Source organism: Felis catus, chromosome A3 (genome assembly GCF_018350175.1).
Source record: "Felis catus isolate Fca126 chromosome A3, F.catus_Fca126_mat1.0, whole genome shotgun sequence".
In the NCBI taxonomy this organism is placed as follows: domain Eukaryota; kingdom Metazoa; phylum Chordata; class Mammalia; order Carnivora; family Felidae; genus Felis; species Felis catus.
The window spans coordinates 100,879,629-100,901,149 of record NC_058370.1 but is presented as its reverse complement, the minus strand read 5'-3'; the positions used below and the strand labels follow the sequence as shown (position 1 = coordinate 100,901,149).

Here is a 21,521-nt window from a genome sequence, read left to right as displayed (position 1 = left end):
TCTCTCTCCAAAGAACCTTTTCACTCTACTCTGACTGAGGAGTCACAGCTCGATCACTGGACGTTTGAAAATGACCGCTCTTTAATTTTATGAGAAGGTACAAGGTGTTTGAAAACGAACACATTTTCATTATTTTCAATCCCTCACTGCTTATTTTGTCACAGGTAAAGCTTTTAAAGAGTAACACTGCCATCTATCTATGGGTGTCCATGCTGCCAAGCCATTCAAACCAAGCAGACAATTTATTCTGAAAACTTCTCAGATAACCACTTCTACCCTATAAAGCTTCAGGATGTCTACAAAGCAAGGATAATCACTATGCGACATTATACCACTTCCACCATTTCCTTTTGTGGAAAAATCATTTATGTCAGTTCACCGTAAACCCCCACTGTAAACAGAGTATGCCCTGAGACTCCAATCAACTAACTGCTCCGACGGGCTTGCAGAAAGGCAACTCAACTAGGGAACATGCAACAGCCCCACAGCATATGCAGGGTTCTCTAAACTGAGACCTGGAAAGCAAAGGGAATAGGCCAGGGGACCCCTGCCTGCTGTGTCCTCTCTCCCACAGACCATTTCTCACCATCTCAGGCATCTAGACCGTGGGAGCTTCCCAACATAAACTTCCCCTTCTCGAAATGTTCCCTGACTCCAGTCCAGGTGGATCCCTGAGCTGACTCCATCCTAATGGAAGAACTGTGGGGCTGAGATCCAAGCCCCTGCTCTTCTCCTCCCCCGACAGTCTCGGGAAAACACAGCAAAGGTGCTAAAGGACTCTGTCTTATCTTCAGGAGGGCTGTCACCCTCAGGCCTGAGAGACTGGAGTTGAGAGTAATTATAGAAGGAAAGAATAAAATCAAAGAAGTAATTTCTAGAAGGACTGGAAAAATGGGATCCAAATAGTATAAAAGACTAAAGCAAATTCAATAAATGATCCAAAAAACTGAAACTTCATTCAACAATCAATGGGTAAATAATTCCTTCAAAACAGCCAACTATCACCAAGACCTAAATAAAGACCCAACATAAAATTATTCAAGATCAGGGGCGCCTGGGTGGCGCAGTCGGTTAAGCGTCCGGCTTCAGCCAGGTCACGATCTCGCGGTCCGTGAGTTCGAGCCCCGTGTCGGGCTCTGGGCTGATGGCCCAGAGCCTGGAGCCTGCTTCTGATTCTGTGTCTCCCTCTCTCTCTGCCCCTCCCCCGTTCATGCTCTGTCTCTCTCTGTCCCAAAAATAAATAAACGTTGGAAAAAAAAAAATTAAAAAAAAAAACAAAACTATTCAAGATCAGGGGCACACAGGTGGCTCAGCTGGTTAAGCATCCGACTTCAGCTCAGATCATGATCTCACGGTTTGTGGGTTCAAGCCCCATATTGGGCTCCATGCAGAGCCCGGAGCCTGCTTCAGATCCTATGTCTCCCTCTCTCTCTGGCCTTCCCCCACTCGCATTCTGTGTGTGTCTCTCTCAAAAATAAAACATTAAAAAATTAAAAAAAAACCAAACTAGTTGGTGACCAAGGAAATCAATCTCTATCTTGTACAGTCTTCCTCGTTGGATAGTTTATGGAGTCATGTCTAAACAATGAAAATCCAATTCAAAAGGTGCTTCCAGGGGGCCTGGGTGGCTCAGTCAGTTGAGCAGCGACTTCGGCTCAGGTCATGATCTCACAGTTCGTGGGTTTGAGCCCTGCATCAGGCTCTGGGCTGACAGCTCAGAGCCTGGAGCCTGCTTCAGGTTCTGTGTGTGTGTCTCTCTCTCTGCTCCTCCCTCACTTGCACTCCTCTCTCTCTCTCTCTCAAAAATAAACATAAAACAACAAACAAAGTGTGCTTCCAATACTAACTTAAGCAACAAACTACTACTCACCAACATGGATTACTTGCATTTAAGTATAGCTGGTTTTAAAACAGCTGCAATGCTAGCAGACTGATTTTAAAATGAGTAACAGAATTGATTTGATGATATACCATACAATCATTTAAAAAATATCACAGTAAAAACAATTAAGCACCACAAAGATTTTAAGATATAATATTAGATGTAAAAAAAAGAAAAAGTAAAAACTGCATATGTCTTACAACTGTAACTACGAAAAGGAAATACACACATGGAAAGAAATGAAAGGAAATACACAAAAATGAAGCCAAATGCAGTGTTCTTATTAGGATTATGAATGTTGTCCATCTCCATCTCCCCCAAAAGCAATTTTCCAAACATTCTGACTTAACTCTATTTCCATTATAAGGTTTTCAACTTAGCCGTTTCTTCCTTACCGTAGGCATTATACATCTTGGGACCAAGATCGGGCCTCACAAAGTAGTTTGGCAGCCTGGAAGCCAAGTTTAGTTTGCCATCTCTCCTTGTGTACTCGGGCAGTGGGATATTGGCCATCAGATCATCAAACCTAGGACAAGAGAACCAAGCGTTAGCAAAATAAGTCTGCCTTTCTAATCCAACATTGTTTGATCTGTTTTGTTCCTTCTTACCAATAGAAGATAAAGATGGAGATAGCTTTCCTTACAATATTTAAGATGAGACTTACAGTAGTTAGGAACAAAAATGTCTTCCTCCTCTCCTACAGCACACATCTTTAACAAAATGATCTGGAATATTTCAGACAAATGATTTGAGTGATAACTTTCTGATGGTAAGAAGTGACACTCAGGGATGTATTATTAGTTCTAAGCATTCTTTTCAAAGTCCAAGCTCCAATCAGGAAAATGGACCTATCAATTCAGCAGTCTTGCTAATGCAACGGTATCATTGCATTGAACCCTGATGTGTCTGATCCCAGCACTGCCTCCAGCCCAGAGGCTGCACACCTCAGCTGGCCTCTTTCTAGCAGAGCACTACAGTTGAAACTAGTGGACCTTTCGTTAGTCAGCCAGATCTCAGAGTCAGGAACTTCTTCATCTCATTTAAAACACACTTCTCCAAGACTAGAAATGAAATATCAGCACCAGTGGAACTATTCCACATTTCATCTTTCCCTTCTGAAAACTGTTTTCTCACCACCTCAAAAAGAATTTATCCTATCAAGTCAAGGACAGATTCATCCCTCACCCCACCAATAATCATACCTAGAAGGCATCATATCTCTAAAATCTTCTCCTGGTGGCCAGTCCTTAAGTTTCAACACCATTGGTTCTTTTTCATTCTTCAAACGGTCTGAAAAGTAGCCAGAATTACTGAATTGTTATTATTCATAACTCAGAAACAGACCAAAATAAATGGCAAATTAGCATTTTATGCTTAACAATTCAATAAAATTTACCTCTGCAAAATCTTCACAATCCGATACGTTCAGTACACAAATATTTTTCTTTAATATTCCCCTCCTGCCAATTGCAATAAAATTGCCTATTTTATTTCCATAGGGCCAAGAAATGCATTCGTACCCAGGAGGTAACACAGGAGTAGCAAAATAAAAATTACGAACTAAGCTTTTCTAGATGCTTATTAAACTGCTGCACACTTACAGACTTCAGCCACCCCCTTTTGCCCTTTACACATAGTCGGTGTTTTGACAGCTGTCTGTTTCAGATCCAGTCTCTTCCTCCTATATACAGTGTTCTGGAAGAAGTGAGTAGCTCTCCAACTAATAAACAGCAGTGCACTTTAAAAATCAGAGGCCACAGATGTTTAGTAGACCAGATTTTCTGAGGTCACCATGAAATATAAATGACTTGTTTTGCCCAGCAAGACTGAAACTACCTGATGTTCTGTCCAGGGATAACTAGGGTCAACAGCACCACAGGGTTTAGTCAGCACTATTACCCATTGTAATGCCAAGGAACCAAGAACCAAGCTCTACTTGAAAAAGATGCTGATAATTACGATTAACAGCAATGACAACTATTATGTCATTTCTTGCTGTGTTCTAGTCTCTGCTAAGTGTTTTAACCATTTAATCCTTACAACTAAAGCCAACATCCCAGTGAGTTTAGGCACTATTTAATATTCCCATTTGGGGATGAGGAAACTGGCAGATGCCCAAGATCAACCAGTTACTAAGTGGCAGAACTGGAACTGGAGCCCAGGTTTGACTTCAGACCCTGTACTCTTGAGGACTAACATTTGTAATAATGTTTTGTAGTCAACCAAGTACTGTCCCATAACCTAGCTTAATTAAGTGCACACTACAGGAGGAAACAAAGAAAAACACAGGGTACAGCGTATGTTCAGAATACCAGCAGTATGTCAGTGTGGGTGGTGAGCTGGGGGTGTGCGCAGCAGAATCGTCAGTAAAGAAAAGGCAAGCTATAGTTGACTCTTAGCTGTTTTTACCATCTGCCGGCATGAGGAAGTTTGAGTCTCAGAAAAATGAAGTTACCAAGCTCATATGCACAAGTACATATCAAGAGTCAGGCTTTGAACTCAGGCCTAACTGGAAAGCTTCATAAGGTCTGCCCCAGCTGCACAGGGCTGCCTCGCCAGATCGTGTCCGTCCTGGGACACCAGCATTTAGAGAATAAGGGAGGCAGGGGAATAAAGACCCTGACAATTTCCAACTGCAGCCTAATCAGAGACAATGGAGGGCAATACGTGCTTCAGAACTCTCCGCAAGATTCGCTGAGGCTTTGTTGAGTCTGCATTGCAACTGACTCCTTTGCCTGCTCAGTCCTGCTTCCTCTTCCTTTATTTCGCAGATGTTGATCCCTAAGTAACCATCTTATGTCTGAAACTCCATCTTAGTATGTACTTGTAGAAAACTCCATCGTGCCTTGTATTAAATACTTTGTTACAAATAAAGTATGAGCCATAATCTGTAAATATGGACAAAAGAAAATAAGGAAGCAGATTCAAAGATGGAAGTGTGTCTAAAAAAGTGAGGGTGATGAATGAGTGACCTTGAGCTACTGAGAGTCTAAAGAATGAATTGGCCAAACCCTCCAGCAGGGATGGAGGCCTGGTGACAGATGTCTGTGCTGTGAATCCCCAGGGTCAAAGATGAACTTGATGTTCTTGGAAACAGTTTACTACTGATTGGCCAATACACAGAAAGGGCCAAGCCTTAGCACCAGACACACAAGCTGCCTTACTGCCTCAATGCCCCCCTAGCCCAGTTGCAGTAGGCAGTGACCAGGACAGCCGGTGTTAAATGAATTCACATTCCCTGGCATCTTCAGGTCTTATTAATCAATAATTAAAATTTTTAAACGTAGAAAGGATGTATAAAAGTGAGATACACATAACACCACCAGCCTTGAGTCCCACGCCCTGGCTTTGTGCTCCCCTCCCGCCAGGCACAGGTGGAGGCACAGAATGTCTGTTACAGGACAGACATGGAGCCACCGTAAGTACAGGTAACTAAAACCTCACCTCTCTAAGGAACTACAAAGTGACTGGGCCTCAGGTCGAAAGCACAACCTTTGCAAAAAGAAAGGGGAGGAAGAGAGCACACACTAATTTTAAACTCTAAGATCACAGACAATGCTGTCATTGCCGCTGAAGGGCTTCAGACCCCTGCTACTCCTGTGCTCTCCCTTCACATTCTAACCCCCTTAGAAGGTCTTTAATACATACTTGGAACATCTTCAAATCCATCCCAGAAGTCTCCTACTGTGGCTCCCGTGATGATTTCATTGGTCCTACAGTTAACTAGGTCGACTTCCTGATTCCCAAACTCTTTCCTGAAGGATTCAGGTTTCCAAAGGTCACTGTTCAATTTATGATGCACTCCTGACACCATCACTGGCTAAAAGAGAACAAAGACTTTAGTTTGAACTCCCCCAGCTCTGTCCCCAAACCAGTGGCAGCCCCTTTTCAAACAGCCCCTTGTTTCTCTGTGGCTGGTCCTCAGTGTTAGATCCCAAAGTGACAGCTTAGCGCTTTGAGCTCCCGAAGCATTTGTCTTCACACAGTCCTTGCTCTAACTACATTAGTAACTGTCTACAAGCAAGAATCAGATCCATTACTCGACTCAGATCCATTACTCACAGAATATGCTTGCTACCAGGCAGGAACAGGCACCCGAAGAGGCCAAGACAAGCCCAATTTTTTTAATGTTTTTTTTTTTTTAATTTATTTTTGATAGCAAGAGGGTGAGAGAGTGAGAGAGTGAAGGGGAGGAGGGGCAGAGAGAGGAGAGAGAATCCCAAGCAGTCAGCACAGAACCTGATGCAGGGCTTGAACTCACGAACTGCGAGATCATGACCTGAGCTGAAGAATCCGTCACCTAATGGACTGAGCCACCCAGGCACCCCCAGGAATCCCGATCTTTATGTGAAACGGTCTGACTAAAATAATGGTGAATTCAATTTTTTTTTTAAAAATTATGTAATCTAAACAAAACATGGGTGGTAGATCGTATTCAGCCTGTCACTGCCATCATGAACAAATCTTATTAGTTAGTATATGGGGCTGAATTAAAAAATTCTTAAAATTTTTTTTTTGGTTAAATACATAACTCTATTTGCCAATTCCCCAAGCCCCGGCCTTGTCCAAGAACATAGCGTTCCTGTAGTGAGGACTCCATTTGGCCCAGAAGAGAAGCCAAAGATCCCAAATACAAAAACCAAAACAAAAACACTGAGGAGTAGGTCTACAAAGCCATGTATCTCCTAAACCATCAACCAAAACCTAAGATTGAACAAGGCTGCCCTTTAAAAACAGGCCCCTGGGAGACTATACACCAATTCCAAGATGATACCACATGGCTCTGGCCCACCTAAAATTGCCTTCAGCATAAGGGTTTTAACTCTGGAAGAGGGACACATGATTTGCATAGTATTTTGTCTAATCTCCTAAACCCCATCAGCCTATTAGTCATGCTTTCACTTCTTCTGTTGAGAATCAACACCCAAGAATCACTGAGCCCAGAAAGCACTCATCAAAAACCCAGTGATAACTGGTTTGGAAGCAAGCAAAACCTCACTAGTAGAGAGCTCAGGAATGTCCACTGCAAAAAATAAGACTCACAGCTACAGTGCCCTAATTATATTCACCCCAAACAATAAAGTACAAAAGTAGTAGATAAAGTATATACCACTCACAATTGAGAGGTAGAGGCGGGGGGGGGGGGGGGGGGGGGGGGGGGGAGCAGGGCTGTCAGAAGCCTGCCAAAAGACCTCCAAAAGGGGGTCTGAACTGAGTTGGAGGAGCAGAGGCCCCTCTTACCTGTCCTTGTTTCCAGCACTCCCTAAACACATTCCAGTTGCTCTTGTTGTTGGGATCCTGGAGGCATAGCAAGCGATTATCACACAGCCAATAGTGAGGAGTGTCAAAGCCCAGAATGCTAGGCTTAATAGTCAGTCCTTGAGGCCTCTTAGATAAATCAGTGGAAGTCTTATTTTGCACCAAAGAGGCAAAGATGTCATCAAGGATTTTTGGTGTATTCTTGAGTCCATTTTCTGTCTGAATTTGAGAAAGAACACAAGTCTTAAATATTCCCCACCATCAAAAGACCCATTCCTATAATAGTAGGATGGCCATTACATATCCAGAAAAGATTCCAAGTCAGGACCCTAAGACAAACAGGTAAGTCCCCTTCCCTCACTTGACATTACAACTCACAGGAAGCAGGTATAGAAAAAAGTTTACCAGGAGAAAATGGCCCAGCCCAGTACTACAACCCTGTGAAGCCTGCCTGCCAATGAAACCTGCACCATGAAGGAAAGCCTAAGATTCAAATCCTTCTTTCTACTTTCTGTTTCAATTTCTCTAGTCTCTTCCTGCTCTGACTGTATTCATCTTTGTAAGGTGGAATACAAACAATAAAACAAATGCATACCTTTCCTGTAGAGGAATTCAAGAGATTTCGGAGGAAACCAGAATTGTTGTTGCTTACAGGTGTTAAAATTGTGCTGTTAAAGGTGTGGAGGACTGTGCTGGATTTGCTCAAAGGAGGGAGGGGTGGAAGGCATTTGATTTCGTTCTTTAGAATTGGCATTGTTGGTTGTTTTTCTAGAAACAAAACGAAAAACATCCATATGAAAAAGCATTCCAAAAGGCAAATCCCTTATTTGTCTTCTATTAGAATTACTTTCGAACTTGGCTTTCATTTACTTTAGAACCAAAAAACTTAAGAGGATAAATACTAATGAAATTACTGATTTAGACAAGGATTTCCAACTTGTATTAAAATAATAAATATCCAACATTCAAGGTGATATTATGTTAAAAAAAATTTTTTTTAGTATAGTTGACACATAGTATTACTTTAGTTTCAGATGTAGCTACCATCTGTCACCATACAACAGTATTACAACATCAATGACTATATTCCCTCTTGCTGTGCCTTTTATTCCTGTGACTTATCCATTCCATAAATGGAAGCCTGTATCTCCTACTCCCCTTCACCCATTTTGCCCACCCCCTCTCCCCTCTTGCAATTATAGATCTGATTCTACTTTTTGTTTATTCATTTGTTTTTTAGATTCCACATGAGTGAGGGACGCCTGGGTGGCTCAGTCGGTTGAGCGTATGACTTCAGCTCAGGTCATGATCTCATGGTGCATGGGTTCGAGCCCTACATTGGGCTCTGTGCTGGCAGCTCAAAGCCTAGAGCCTGCTTTGGATTCTGTGTCTCCCTCTCTCTCTGCACCCCCTCCCCCCAACCCCACCGCTCACACTGTCTCTCAAAAATAAATAAATGTAAAAAAAAAAAACACTTAGATTCCACATGAGTGAACTCACATGGCGCAAATGGTATTTTTTAGACTTCCCTCTTCTATTTGCGTGCTCCTGATATACAAAATATAATGGATTTATGTAAATTAAGACTGTAACTAGCAATCTTGGTAGGTATGTTTATTAAATATGGATACTTTTAGATTTTTCACACATATAATCAGATTGTCTAAAATATCGACAACTTTAAAAAATATATATATCGAAAGCTTTATCTTTCTTTCCAATCCTTATATCTTTTTGTTTGCCTTTGCAATAGCCAGGACTTCCAGTGCAATGTTTAATAAAATAGTGATGGCAGGTATTCTCTTATTCCTGAGCAGAGGAAAACTGTTAAAAAAAATATCAATTAAAAAAACCAATCATTATATTTGCTGTCAGTTTTATTATAGAAACTCATTAGATTGAGGATATTCCCTTTGTTCCTATTTAAGAGTTGTTTTAATCATGAATAGCTATTGAATTATACTACTTTGTGTCTTGTCACATGACTTTTCTCCCACATTTTCAGTGTTAAACTACAACTGCATTTCTGAAGCCCTACTTGGTCATGCTGTAGAATTCCTTTATTCATAGTGTTGAATTTTTTTTTTTAATGTTTATTTACTTATTTTTGCAAGAGATAGAGAGATAGCAAGCAGGGGAAGGGCAGAGAGAGAGAGAGAGAGAGACAGAGAATCCCAAGCAGGGTCTGCATTGTGAGCACAGAGCCCAATGTGGGGCTTGAACCCACGAACCATGAGATAATGACCTGAGCCAAAATCAAGAATCAGACACTTAACCAACTGAGCCACCCAGGCGCCCCAGTGTTGAATTCTATTCACTGAAATTTTGATTAGGATCTTTGCACAGAAGAAATTAACCTGTAATTTTTCTTTCTTAAAACATGGCTAAAAAGCATAATCGCCTAAACCTAACGAACTACCTGAATCCAAAGCCCATGTTCTTTATACTGTCGTCAAGCATCCTGAGACAAAGCACAGATGAGAAAAATAAAACTGAAGCCAGAACATTCTAATTAGACAAAACAGAAAAAACACACAGGGTAAGGATACAAAGATGGAAAATCGCCTATTAAAACAAACAAGTCTCAGCCCCCTCCTTTCTTGCCAAACACAATCTCAACCTAGAGTTCTACAGTCAGCAAAAGTTCTCCCCTTTGGGGTTGCATTTTAAAAATACTTGCATTTGTACCAGGACTCAGGAGAACTACAGGGAACCAATACTTTCCATTCCACACACTTCTAATTACTCTGTTCTCACAACAACTGAGGTTGCCAATTCCTCCCGTGAATGGACTAAAGTTCTCAGGAACCCACAGGAAAGCAGAAAACACTCACCCTTGTTTTCCTTGTTGACATTCCCGCTGGTCAGGTCTGCCAGCCAGTTTAAAGGAGATGTGCTGGCTGGACAGGTGGGCTTCATGCTGCTGGCTGGCTTGGAAGCAGCTTCCCCAGCCACAGGCACTGGCTCCAACACCAAGGGATTCTGCTGGAACCCGGCACCAAGAGTAGGTTTTTCTCCAGCAAAGGAAGTCTGTGTTGAGTATAAAAGAATTTTCCACAAGCTAAAACATTACATTTCCTTTTTCTTATCCTCTTCCCTAACAGCTCACCAGTAAGAGATAAATACCCCAAACAAAACCACCTAATAGTCCTGGACATCACCACAGCTGCAGTAACCTTGCAATAATAGGGCAGAACTATACAAGATAAAAGAGATTTTAATTTTCTTACAGCTTCTAAGTATTACTGGTGAAAACAAAAGACATGTTTCCCTCTCTACCCCTTTACCACCCATCTCTTGCTCATACAAATCCTTATCCCTCCCCTTACCACGCTGCTTTAAAATGACTAGTTTGTGTCTATCTTCCCTGTGAGCTCATAATATCTTGAATAGGCACTCACAGCATGGCCGATGAATGAATGAGTGAATGAATGAATGAGTGAATGAATGAAGCAGGGTAGGAAAGGTACAGCTGTGATTTCAGAAGGAAATGGGATGCAGAATACAAAATGCTCTTTTGTTTTAGCATAGCATAGTAGGCTTTAAAATGTGATCAACAGCTCTTAAAAGAACTCAAACATTTAAAAAACTGGACAGAGCACACCACTTATTTTTCTGTTACTTAAAAACTGCCTTGACTCAGCTAATGAGTTTATACAAACATAAGGAGGGAAACAACAAATTCCTGCTGTGGTCCTGATCTTTCTTTTACGTGTGATGGATTTCTGTGATACCCAATTATCAGCATTATTATTCTTCTGCTATTGATGAGGAAGTGGAACTCCTCATGTGAAACCGTCCACGTGAGCCAAAGTCATGCAACTAGAAAGTGGCAGAAAAAGATTTCAAATTCAGTTCTGAATCTAAGGGGCACAGCTCTTCTAGCTGTACTGCCTCTGACACCAAAGCTTTATGAAAATGTGAAAGAACTTCTGATTATCAAACACAATGTGAGAGAATGATACACTGGGGTAAAGGGGAAGAAGAGAGAGTGGGGTAGAGGTGATGGTGGAGATGAAAGAGATGCTGCCAGGAAAAGTCACATGGGCACCACAGAAATGTACATTTTTTGAGGTGAGAAATGGGGATATAAAGGTTCATTTCAATATTATTTCCTTCAACCCCTCAAATATATAGGTAAAACATATTCAGTAATTTTAAAAGATTGTAAAGAATATCTAAATAATCTTAACTCTATAAAGCACAAAGTTTTTTAAAAAACTCACATAAAATTCAATAGCAACTCATTAAGTAGACTACAACAGATAGACATTTTTGCTTTTTCAAGGAACAAAAATTAAAACCTACTAAAAGAGACTACAGATGAGGTCCACAAAAATAATGTGGAAAGGGAGAATGGGTCTATGAAGTGTCACATGAAATATATGACTTGCCTCTTTCCACAGACCACTGTCCCCATGTTCCTTTCAAATACACTATAGGAATTCTTAGGTTATTTGAACAGACAGACAACAATCTCAAGGTTGGTGAATCTAGCATAAACAGTAATACCTGTTTTATGTCTTCCTTTGAGGCTGGCTTTGAAAAGAGTTTGAATTGCCTGTTTGAACAGGGACAATTTGCTTTTATTCCCCATTTTGCTCTCACTGAATGAACAATGTCTCCAACATCATAGAGGGCTACAAAAAAAGGGGAGAGGGGGGCAGAGACAAACATCTGAACAAAGGTATTAGGTACTATCAACCTCAATATTACAAAGTAGAAACTGGTACTTCCAACAGAATTACTTTTTCCTTTCTTCCTTTCTTTTTTTTTTTTTTTTTTTTTTTTTTAGCAGCATGGTGCTTATATTTCCTCCTTTTCATACTAAGTATGCCTTCCCCCACAAAAGCATTATTTTCCTTCCTTCTACAAAATGATTCACAAGACCTTAATCAAAACGTTTTGGGGGCATTACTTAACACATTTTTGGACAATTTACGATACACACTAAAGTGAGTTAGCAGGTAATTATACTACAGAAAGTAAAACCAATCACCAGCCCCTGAGTTAACCAGAACAAGGGGAAAAGAAAACCACTGCACTGCACGAAATACCTTTTCCAGGAATGATCTGTGTAGGCATCAGGTTCTCTGGTTCATGTATCTGACTCTTCACACATCTTAGCCAAGAGAAAGTCTTGTAGGCAGCACCTACAAAGAAATGATTTGTAGTAATTGCTCCCCATGGACTCTGGCCCTAAATGCTTCAGAAATCCATCAATCACAAATCAATAAACGGCTTAATTTGTGTAAGGGGGGCTTGAAGGAGAGAATCAAGTCATTTCTAACCTTGTTGGCAATTCTTCCTCTTCATCCGGTAGCAATCCACACACACTCCAAACCCACACCTAGGACACACCCAGTGCAGGTTAAAGATGGTGGTGTCACATACGTCACACATTTCCCGAACACCTTTGACAGCTCGCTTCCAAGCAACCTGTCCTACAAAAATCAATAAATCACTTAGTCCTGGGGAGGAGAGTGCTTCTGAAGTAAAACATGAAAGAGGAGAGAAGCTGACATCATTCCTCCCTCTCACTGGAGTTCTCATCAACTTTGTTTAGCCTTCAAACACCATCTCAAACGCCCCCCCAACCTCTCCACCCTCCACCATGACGCTCTCCTGGATTCCTTCAGCACTCGCATCAACTTGTATTTGTATTTCAGACTCAAGCTTCTTCACACTGTATACAGTCAAGTGTAGTTTTACCTCCTCCTAGGAGACTAAACTCTGTCCATGCAGAATCCCTGCTTGGACTGTGCCTTATACCAAACCCACTCTGCATACCGCTAGCACATAAGTACTGCTGAATAAATCAATGGAAAAAGCATGAGTAATTACAGAAGCTGCAATAGGACACAGGTATTACAGAGCAGTGGTTCTTTCACCTTTTGTTTGGATCGTGAGCCCCTTTCCGAATCTGAGGACAGCGTGGACAATACTTTCTCCAAAGGAAACAAGAATGACTCAGATCCGCCAGCCCAACATAGATTGTCAGGTTATTCACACAGGCCCTGAATCCACTCATACAGCCTAGAAAAAGCCCCAAGGTCTTAGGGAACCTGTTCCTTAGGGAACATTAACTTGAAGGGGGCACAACAGTACACAGTTGGTTCCTTCAATGGCCAGAATCAGAAACTTGATCTTTTTAGTGCCAGTAGTGATGCAGGCATCCAGGTCTGACTCACACTAACCAAATATCCAACAGGTTGAAGCATAATCCAAGATTCTACAAACTAGTATTTTCTGTTGCAGTGGCCAAGCCCTGATAACTGGATGGGGCAGCCTTACAGGACTGAGCAGACCATCATTCCCCTCCCCTAGTAAGGAGGAGTGCCAAATCAGGTACCAGAAAGCTTCAGGAGTATATGCAAAAGGAGGACATTTTCCTGGATCACACAAAAGCCCAATGTCTGTTAATCAGAAAACTTTTCTGTCTCTCTCTTCTGAATAAGACTGGATCAATACTGCCATGTTCTTATTTTATGGAAAATATCTTTTTCCTAATCCAATCTGTGGTTTATTCATTCTTGCTTCTGATGGGCCAAAACATAAATGATCAACTTCAGCTTTTACCGAATTAATCCAATTGCTAAGTGAACTTGTGCCATTTCATTATAATGTCATAGTTCAGTGCACGATACACAGAGCCTTAGGCGTTTTACAAATGAGGTTTTATGAACTTCACCTTGGTCATTCAGGTAGACTGTTTTATTACAGAGTATTCTTACATTTCTCAGCCACCCATTTAATGATTTGTCATTGAAGAGACAGGATTATTTGTCATTGAAGAGACAGGATTAAATGTATAAAGGTTGAGACCTGCTTCCCAATCTCAGGATCAGAGGGTAACCCTCTTTGGAACAACTTGTGGTCCACCTGTCAGTATCACTCACAGTGAGTTCCTCTCTCCAACTGACCAACTTGTCACAGAGAAGAACAGGATGATCAAAAAGGCAAGGAGGAAAGGTTAATCATATTTAAATCTTCAAGGACAGAGACTCTTAGTTATGCTCTTAAAAGAAAACTATCTGTACCTTTTTCTATACATTGTTCAAATGACTTCTCTTGAGCAAAGAAAAAAACATCAGTTGCTTATAACAGTCCTGCTAATTCATGAGTGAAGCTACTAATATATTCCAAAAAAGTGTTTCTATATTCCAGGCATTTATATAATACTTCTAGACTACTAACAATTTTTCTTGGGGCACCTGGGTGGCTCAGTTGGTTAAGTGACTGACTCTTGATTTCGGCTCACGTCATGATCTCACAATTTGTGGGATTAGAGCCCCATTTCAGGCTCTGTGTTGACAGCCCAGACCCTGCTTTGGATTTGCTCTCACCCTCTCTCTCTCTCTCTACCTGTCCCCGTGCATGCACACTCTCTCTCTCAAAATAAACATTTTAAAATAAAACATGTAAAAAAAAAAAAAAAAAAAAGACTTTTTCTTTAACCCCACTTTTACTTAAATGTATTTATTAAGGAAACTCCGTTATCTCTACTAAAAATGGAAACCAGTGTCACTTGTCCTAAATAGAAGATTATAGGAAAAACAACTTTAATAAGATCCTTGACTCATAAGAGTCTCTATTATTTCAACAGAACAGAGTCTACAGCTCTCTTTAGTGTGACTTTGGCTTCCTCCTGGAACCCACAATCCTATTCTCCTTCTAGCTCTGAATTCCTCCTGCTTCTTGGAATGCCTCAGTTCCATTCCTTGGACTTGGCAATTTAACACTATCTGTACCTATCCAACAAACTGCTTTGGTGCTGAAACCAGTAGCTTTAGTTTCTGGTAGCTAGAACCAAAATTCTTAAGGCTGGTATATGTGGATGCCAGTACTGAAACATATTTGGTTATGCAAAGTTTGAAAAGATATCTACAGAGAAACAGAAAGGCTTCACTTTTAAACTGCAACCATTTGGGGAAGACAAAATGATGGAAGAAAGTGTGAGACTTAAATAAAATAGCTGCTTCTTGGTGTTTCTGGCGGGATGTCTCACTTCTACAGAGGCATAAAAAAGGGAGGATGTGCTGCTGTTCTCCCAGACATTATATCTTGAGACATCATGAGGGAGGTCTGGCTCTCATGTCACCTACACTGATCCCTGTGATTTATTGGGCCGCCAGATCAGTGTGAGAGTGCTCTCAGAGAGTGGAAGACACTGGCACTCATCCAGCTGGAACCTCCATATATTCTGTTAAAACCCTGACTCTAACAGAATCCTTTTCATCTGAACTTGTTCCCATTCTCATGCCTGGGACCCAGCTCCCCAGACTCTGATTTTTCAGTTAAGTCTATTTTCTTTGAAATGAATTCCTGATTAAGAACCTTTGCCTTAGTGACGCTTCGGCCGCTCAGTCGGTTAAGTGCCCGACTCGATTTCAGCTCAGGTCATGATCCCACAGTTAAGATCGAGCCTCATGTTGGGCTGTGCATTTACTGTGTGGATCCCGCTTGGAATTCTCGCTCTCTCTCATCCTCTACCCCTCCCTGCTTGTGCACGTGCACTCTATCTCAAAACAAAACTTAAAAACAAAGAAGAGCCTTTGTCTGAAAAATAACCCAACCAGAGAGGCCTCATCACCTTTTGATGAGCCCACACTGCTGATAAGGCTGTGCAAATTCCACCACTACTTCACCTTCCTTAACAAAGAGTTCCACTCCTTTGGTAACTACTCCAAAACCAACCCCAACAACAAGTGACGGACTCTGACCAACAGGCAGAACCTTATAAAAATTATAAAAGGGAAAACGCAACCTCACTATACCAAAGTCATCTAAACCTCTGGATGAAAATGAAACCCATGCAAATTAGAACTTAGGTGTCATTTAGGAACAAATCAAGTTGGACTCAAAAATCCTACCCCCTAAGAGATGCTCTTACTGTGTGGCTCAATAGTTGACATAGCTTCCTTTTCAGAAATCACCATTTGACAGAAGTGGTCTCCAATGTTGGCCAGGATATACTTTGCAGTGTCCAAATCAGTCCCCACAACGTTTTTGGTTAAAGGCAACCACAAGCCAATTGCTTCACTGTCGTACTTGTTTGGTGTTAAGAACCCTTCCACCCGCAATACACCATGTTTGTTGAATTGTAACCTAGAGGAAGTGGAGGGGGGAAAAGCATGTTACACACATACAAAGAAATGATTTACGCCTTATAGTGACTATTTAAATCAAATTCCTTCCCAGTTTTCTATAATCTCCATGGCTAATTACAGCCAATTGTTACTTAGCAACATCAGTGGAAAGATTTAAAAAATTTTTAAATTTCTAAGTTTTCCCTCAGAAGATGCGGAGAGGGAGGTGGGGGAGAAGTGCTATTTACTTCAACCAAGATATAATCATACTGCCTCCAGAGGCAGGTGTTGAACCTTCCAGACTTGGGACTTAATAGCAAGGACCATCACAAGTCACCACAGAAGAAAACGGAAACCAAACAGCAGGTGATAGATAATCTGATCAGATTTGAATACAAACACTGCTTCAAGAATAATGCTCAGCAAAGGAAGGCTAACTCTAGACAGTCACTGAAGCCATGCCCACATAGATCCTTGAGGAATTCAGCACCCATATGAATACGAGCTACAAATTATTATGTAAGCTTCTGGAATGAGAGGCAGTGTTAAGACAGACCTAAGTACCTGAAGGTGAAGCAAAAGGCAGAATACATTCTCAGGATTTTCTTACAATATCTTTAGCACCCAAGTGTGTTTCCTAAGTGTTAGTTTTGAATTTTTTCAAAATTTATTCAAAATGACATTCTACGTCAATTGAGTTGGAGACACAGAAGTAGACATAATATACACAGAGAAGTAGGATATGTTAGGTATCGTAACAATCATTAAATCTTATAGGAGCCAGGGAAGGAAGTACTGACTGGGAGTTTTGTGGGGCTAATACTAAGACTTTGTGGTAGGGATAGTGATTAACATTGGCCTTTAAGAACAGGTGGATATTAGGTAAGAGAAAGCACGTCAAAGAAACTATATTTCACACAAAAGAAAAAAAAATGAAGGATCTTGATTTCTCCACTGATCACTGGGCACCTATCAAAAATCTCTGAGTCCATGATACATACCTAATGTTGTATTTTTAGAAAAACCATTTGTCCAGAAGAGTGTAGAATGAACTGGAAGGACACTGAGAGTCGCTTAACAGAGGCAAATTTATTTCAAGCAGTCCAAAGGAGAGATGCAAATTTTTAATTGATTGCCCAAATTACAGATAGTCATAATACTAAAAAATGAATCTGAAAAGCTCTTCAAAGGGGGAGATGGCAAACAGGATTTGGCAACTGGGCCTTACTACTGTAACTCTAACCCTCCTATTTTATCTGCAGGAAAATTTAATGAGAAACAAACTTGATGAGGAAGCTAATGACAGCCTTAACTTCTCTCTAAACATCAGGGGGAAAAAAGACTCTGTTCTCTAAAGTATGATATTCTTTCTAGCAAAGAAGTGGGTTTGTTCTAATTTCTACTAGACTGGCTTCTACCATGCAACATTAAGCAAAGGCACTTTCCCCTTCAAAGAGGTCAAAAACAGGAAAACAGCTAAGTCATAAAATGAGTGATTTCTAGATGGTTACAAAACAGTGGTTACAAAAAAGCTCCAGGGGCACATGAGTGGATCAGTCGGTTAAACATCCGACTTTGGCTCAGGACATGATCTCACAGTTCGTGGGTTCAAGCTCCGCATCGGGCTCTGCTGACAGCTCACAGCCTGGAGCCTGCTTCAGATTCTGTGTCTCTCTCTCTCTCTTGCCCCTCCCCTGCTCGCATTCTGTCTCTCTCTCTCAAAAAATAAACAAACATTGGAAAAAAAAAAAAAAAGCTCCAGTAGTATTCAAAAGAAAAAACTATCCCCTCCCTATAAGGCCTCTGCAACTTATACCAAAACCTGAGGAGCCTGGGTGGCTCAGTCGGTTAAGCGTCCAACTTCGGCACGGTCATGATCTCATGGTTTGTGAGTTCGAGCCCTGCTTGGGGCTCTGTGCTGACAGCTCACAGCCTGGAGCCTGCTTCAGACTCTGTGTCTCCCTCTCTCCCTCTGCCCCTCCCCTGCTCACACTCTCTCTTAAAAGTAAACATTAAAAAAAAAAAAAAAAAAGGAAATACAAAGATCTGTACAACGCATATTTTGTGTTCTCTAAAAAATATATATCAGAACCCACTGCATATGCATCTTCACACACTTACTTGTATAAAAAAACTCTCCAGACAGGAAGTAGAATAGAGCTAATCTGTATTAAGAACTTATTCTGGGCCAGGTGTTATTTAAAATATACACTAATATATGGGTATGGTAACATGCTAACAGTTATTACAGTCCTAAATACTAGACACACACCTTATCATGGTGCTTTTGCAATTTACTCAGGAACAAATGGGGCAAACTACCACCTAAAAAACGCTAGAGTTCATTAAATAAGACTGAATCTGAAAGTTACCAGAACAGATATAGTCAATGACCTGAAATACCTGTGCATTTAATTCAGTTATTCATCACTCTTTAATCTTGATAAAACTAAAGAGGAGGGGGTGAATAGGAAGAAATACAAGTTAACACCTGTTTAGGATCAGAACTAGTTGAGCCTAAGAGTGTCTACATTTCTGAGAAAGTGAATCCTACCTAAAGTGAATCTACATCCAGAACAACACTGCTCACTGATATATCAAGAAGAAACAGACTTTTTCTTCACTAAGGATACAAAAATTTAGAGAAAACTAATTTGACTTAAAAATACAATGTCAAAATAAAAGATTTTGCCTATACAATTAGAAAAGATTTTTTAAAAAGATACACCTCTTCCTGCTGGCAAAACTGCACAGAGATAGGAAATCTCAACTAATGCCATGGGGCACGGACACAGGTGCAGCCCTCTTGTAGGGCAATTTGGCAGAACATACGTATCAAAGTCTTAAAACACACACTGCTTCTGACCCAGTAATGCCACTTCAGTAATCCTTCCAAAGTAAACAGTGAGAAATGGGGCCAAGGAGATGATTGTTACTGTATTATTTTCAGTGGCAAAAACCACAAAATGATCTTAATGCCAATAAGAAAACTGGTTAAGTGAATTTTCAAACACTGTCACACCCACCTATTTTTTCAAAGATTTTGTAAAAAAAAAAAAAAAAAGCTAACACAATCAAGTGGTTCCTACTACATGCTGGAAAACTAAGATTCAAAACAGTATCTGCAATATACCCAAGTAGATAAGCTCAAACATATTTTATGACCACATCAAATACTAAATTGCACTGGAAAGTAACAGTGGTTACTTGTACTGGTTTTTTTTAAAAACTTCAGCACTTTTCTATAATGTTAGTGTTAGAATAAGATTTTTTTTTTTAAGTTTCTCTACTTTAAAAAAAATGGAAAGGGAGATTGAGAAGGAAAGAACTTTCAGTAAGATCTAGATGCTCAAACCCAAAGACTAAAAATACAATCTGCACTCTTTTTAGTTCTAGATTTACTGTATGCTATCGGGCCCAGATTATCTGAGCTTTTCTCCAAATGCCTCACCTCCTGAAGTGAAAGAAGCGACAAAACACAGGTGAGTCTTTCTGTTGCTCCTTATCCTTGCGGAGACTGTCCAAGCGACACTCCCGGCACTTAGGCAGTTGTGCAACAATGTTCACGCAGGAGTCATCCTGTACAAAGGCCTCACCACTCTGCTGCAGCTTCTTGACTTTGGCTGGGTCTGTCAAAACCGACTTCCGGGATGGGGCTAGGAAAACACAAGATTAAAAAAATGAGACCTCAAATTTTTAAAAGTCACCAACATTTGACTGAAATCTATTCCAAAGACCAGTTTCCCCAAATGGAGAACTCCTTAAGTTCTGGTTCAACTGTAATTTCTAAAAATGGCTTAACATAACTATCAGAATAACTGGAAAGTTTTACTATCTTTATAAAACAATCCTCAGGGCTCCAGGATGGCTCAGTCAGTTAAGCCTCCAAATCTTGGTTTCAGCTCAAGTCATGATCTCACAGTTGTGAGATCAAGCCCCACAATGGGCTCCACGCTGAGTGTGGAGCCTGTCTGGGATTCTCTCTCTCCCTCTGTCCCTCCCCCACTTACACTCTCATTCTCTCAAATGAAATAATTCTCATTTGGTAAATCAATTTGGCAAGGCAACTTAAAACCCCAAATTCACCAACTAGACTCATAATTCCAAATTAGTGTGTACTTCTATTCACAACCCTAGATAAGAAAACTATTTTAGGAAGACTCTTCCAAATCAGATACTTAAACTCATTCCATTAGCAATGCACAGAGACAGGTTCACCTCAACAGAGGGGTCTGTGTGCAAGCCAAGTTTGTCACTTTTCACACTAAAAGACTGGTTTAAGTGTGTTTTCCAAAGCACTGTGCAAAAGCTAACCATTCTAAATATAACCAAACAGCTTTCCCACACAGGTCCCTGGGTATATAAAATAGGAGCTACCTTCTAAATGCTTCCAAGGGGTGTCACTTGACCTTTGATAGGTCTTCAATTTCCTTCACGTGTATGTTCCACTCAGGATTAAGAGCAGTGACTACAGACAGGATGATGATTTTAAGTAAAAGCATTTTTTAAATTTTAACTTGCAATGGGCAGGATAACTTAAAGGAAATGTTAACATAGTTTCTAAAGAAAAGGGGAGAGGGGCACTTGGCTGGCTCACTTGATAGAGCATGCAACTCTTGATCTTGGGGTTGTGAGCTCAAGCTCTGCATTGGATATAAAGGTTACTTAAATAAATAACCACCATAAAGAAAAAAGGGAGAAAAAGTAGAGATTTGACAGGAAAGAGTGATCTTTGTGTCCACTGCATCAGCCCAAACAGCACAGAAATGAACCTATTTATAAATCAAGAGCCTTGAGGAGTATTTTATATGAAACTGACAGACATGACCTTTCTGAGGGCGCCTGGGTAGCTCAGTCAGTTAAGTAAGCATCCGACTTCAGCTCAAGTCATGATTTCAAGGTTTGTGAGTTCAAGGCCCTCGTCGGTCTCTGTGCTGACAGCTCAGAGCCTGGAGTCTGCTTCGGATTTTGGGTCTCCCTCTCTCTGCCCCTCCCCTGCTCACACTCTAAAAAATTAAAATAAAATAAAATAAAATAAAATAAAAAAAAAAAGAAAGAAAAGACCTTTCCTCAGGATCCAAGGGAGCAGGGAAGTAGATTCTTTGGCAAACAAACAAAAAACAAAAACCAAGAAACAACTTTTGGGGAGCCAGTTGAGAGACAGCTGGGAGAAGTTAGTAGTTGTGGAACAAACCATAAGATCTCAAAGCAAAGATGGTTTTAAACAAACATCTCTAATAACGATCATAGAGGTGTTCCAATCTTACCTCTCTTAAAGCCGAACCAAAGCA

The 21,521-nt window shown here is 40.7% G+C and overlaps 1 protein-coding gene across 3 annotated transcripts in view; it reads right to left on the bottom strand.

Annotated features, from left to right (window-relative positions):
• KDM3A (lysine demethylase 3A) overlaps nucleotides 1–21,521 on the bottom strand; it is a 52,986-nt gene that overhangs the window by 6,162 nt on the left and 25,303 nt on the right. For all 3 annotated transcript variants that reach the window (XM_045054525.1, XM_045054526.1, XM_023251854.2), the window contains exons 11-21: nucleotides 19,682–19,886; nucleotides 16,035–16,249; nucleotides 12,433–12,585; nucleotides 12,199–12,294; nucleotides 11,654–11,781; nucleotides 9,976–10,171; nucleotides 7,737–7,909; nucleotides 7,124–7,360; nucleotides 5,531–5,702; nucleotides 3,085–3,172; nucleotides 2,278–2,408 (exon numbers count right to left, since the gene is read on the bottom strand). In XM_045054525.1, coding sequence (XP_044910460.1) covers nucleotides 2,278–2,408; nucleotides 3,085–3,172; nucleotides 5,531–5,702; nucleotides 7,124–7,360; nucleotides 7,737–7,909; nucleotides 9,976–10,171; nucleotides 11,654–11,781; nucleotides 12,199–12,294; nucleotides 12,433–12,585; nucleotides 16,035–16,249; nucleotides 19,682–19,886 — 1,794 coding nt within the window. The remainder of the gene's footprint in view (nucleotides 1–2,277; nucleotides 2,409–3,084; nucleotides 3,173–5,530; nucleotides 5,703–7,123; nucleotides 7,361–7,736; nucleotides 7,910–9,975; nucleotides 10,172–11,653; nucleotides 11,782–12,198; nucleotides 12,295–12,432; nucleotides 12,586–16,034; nucleotides 16,250–19,681; nucleotides 19,887–21,521) is intronic.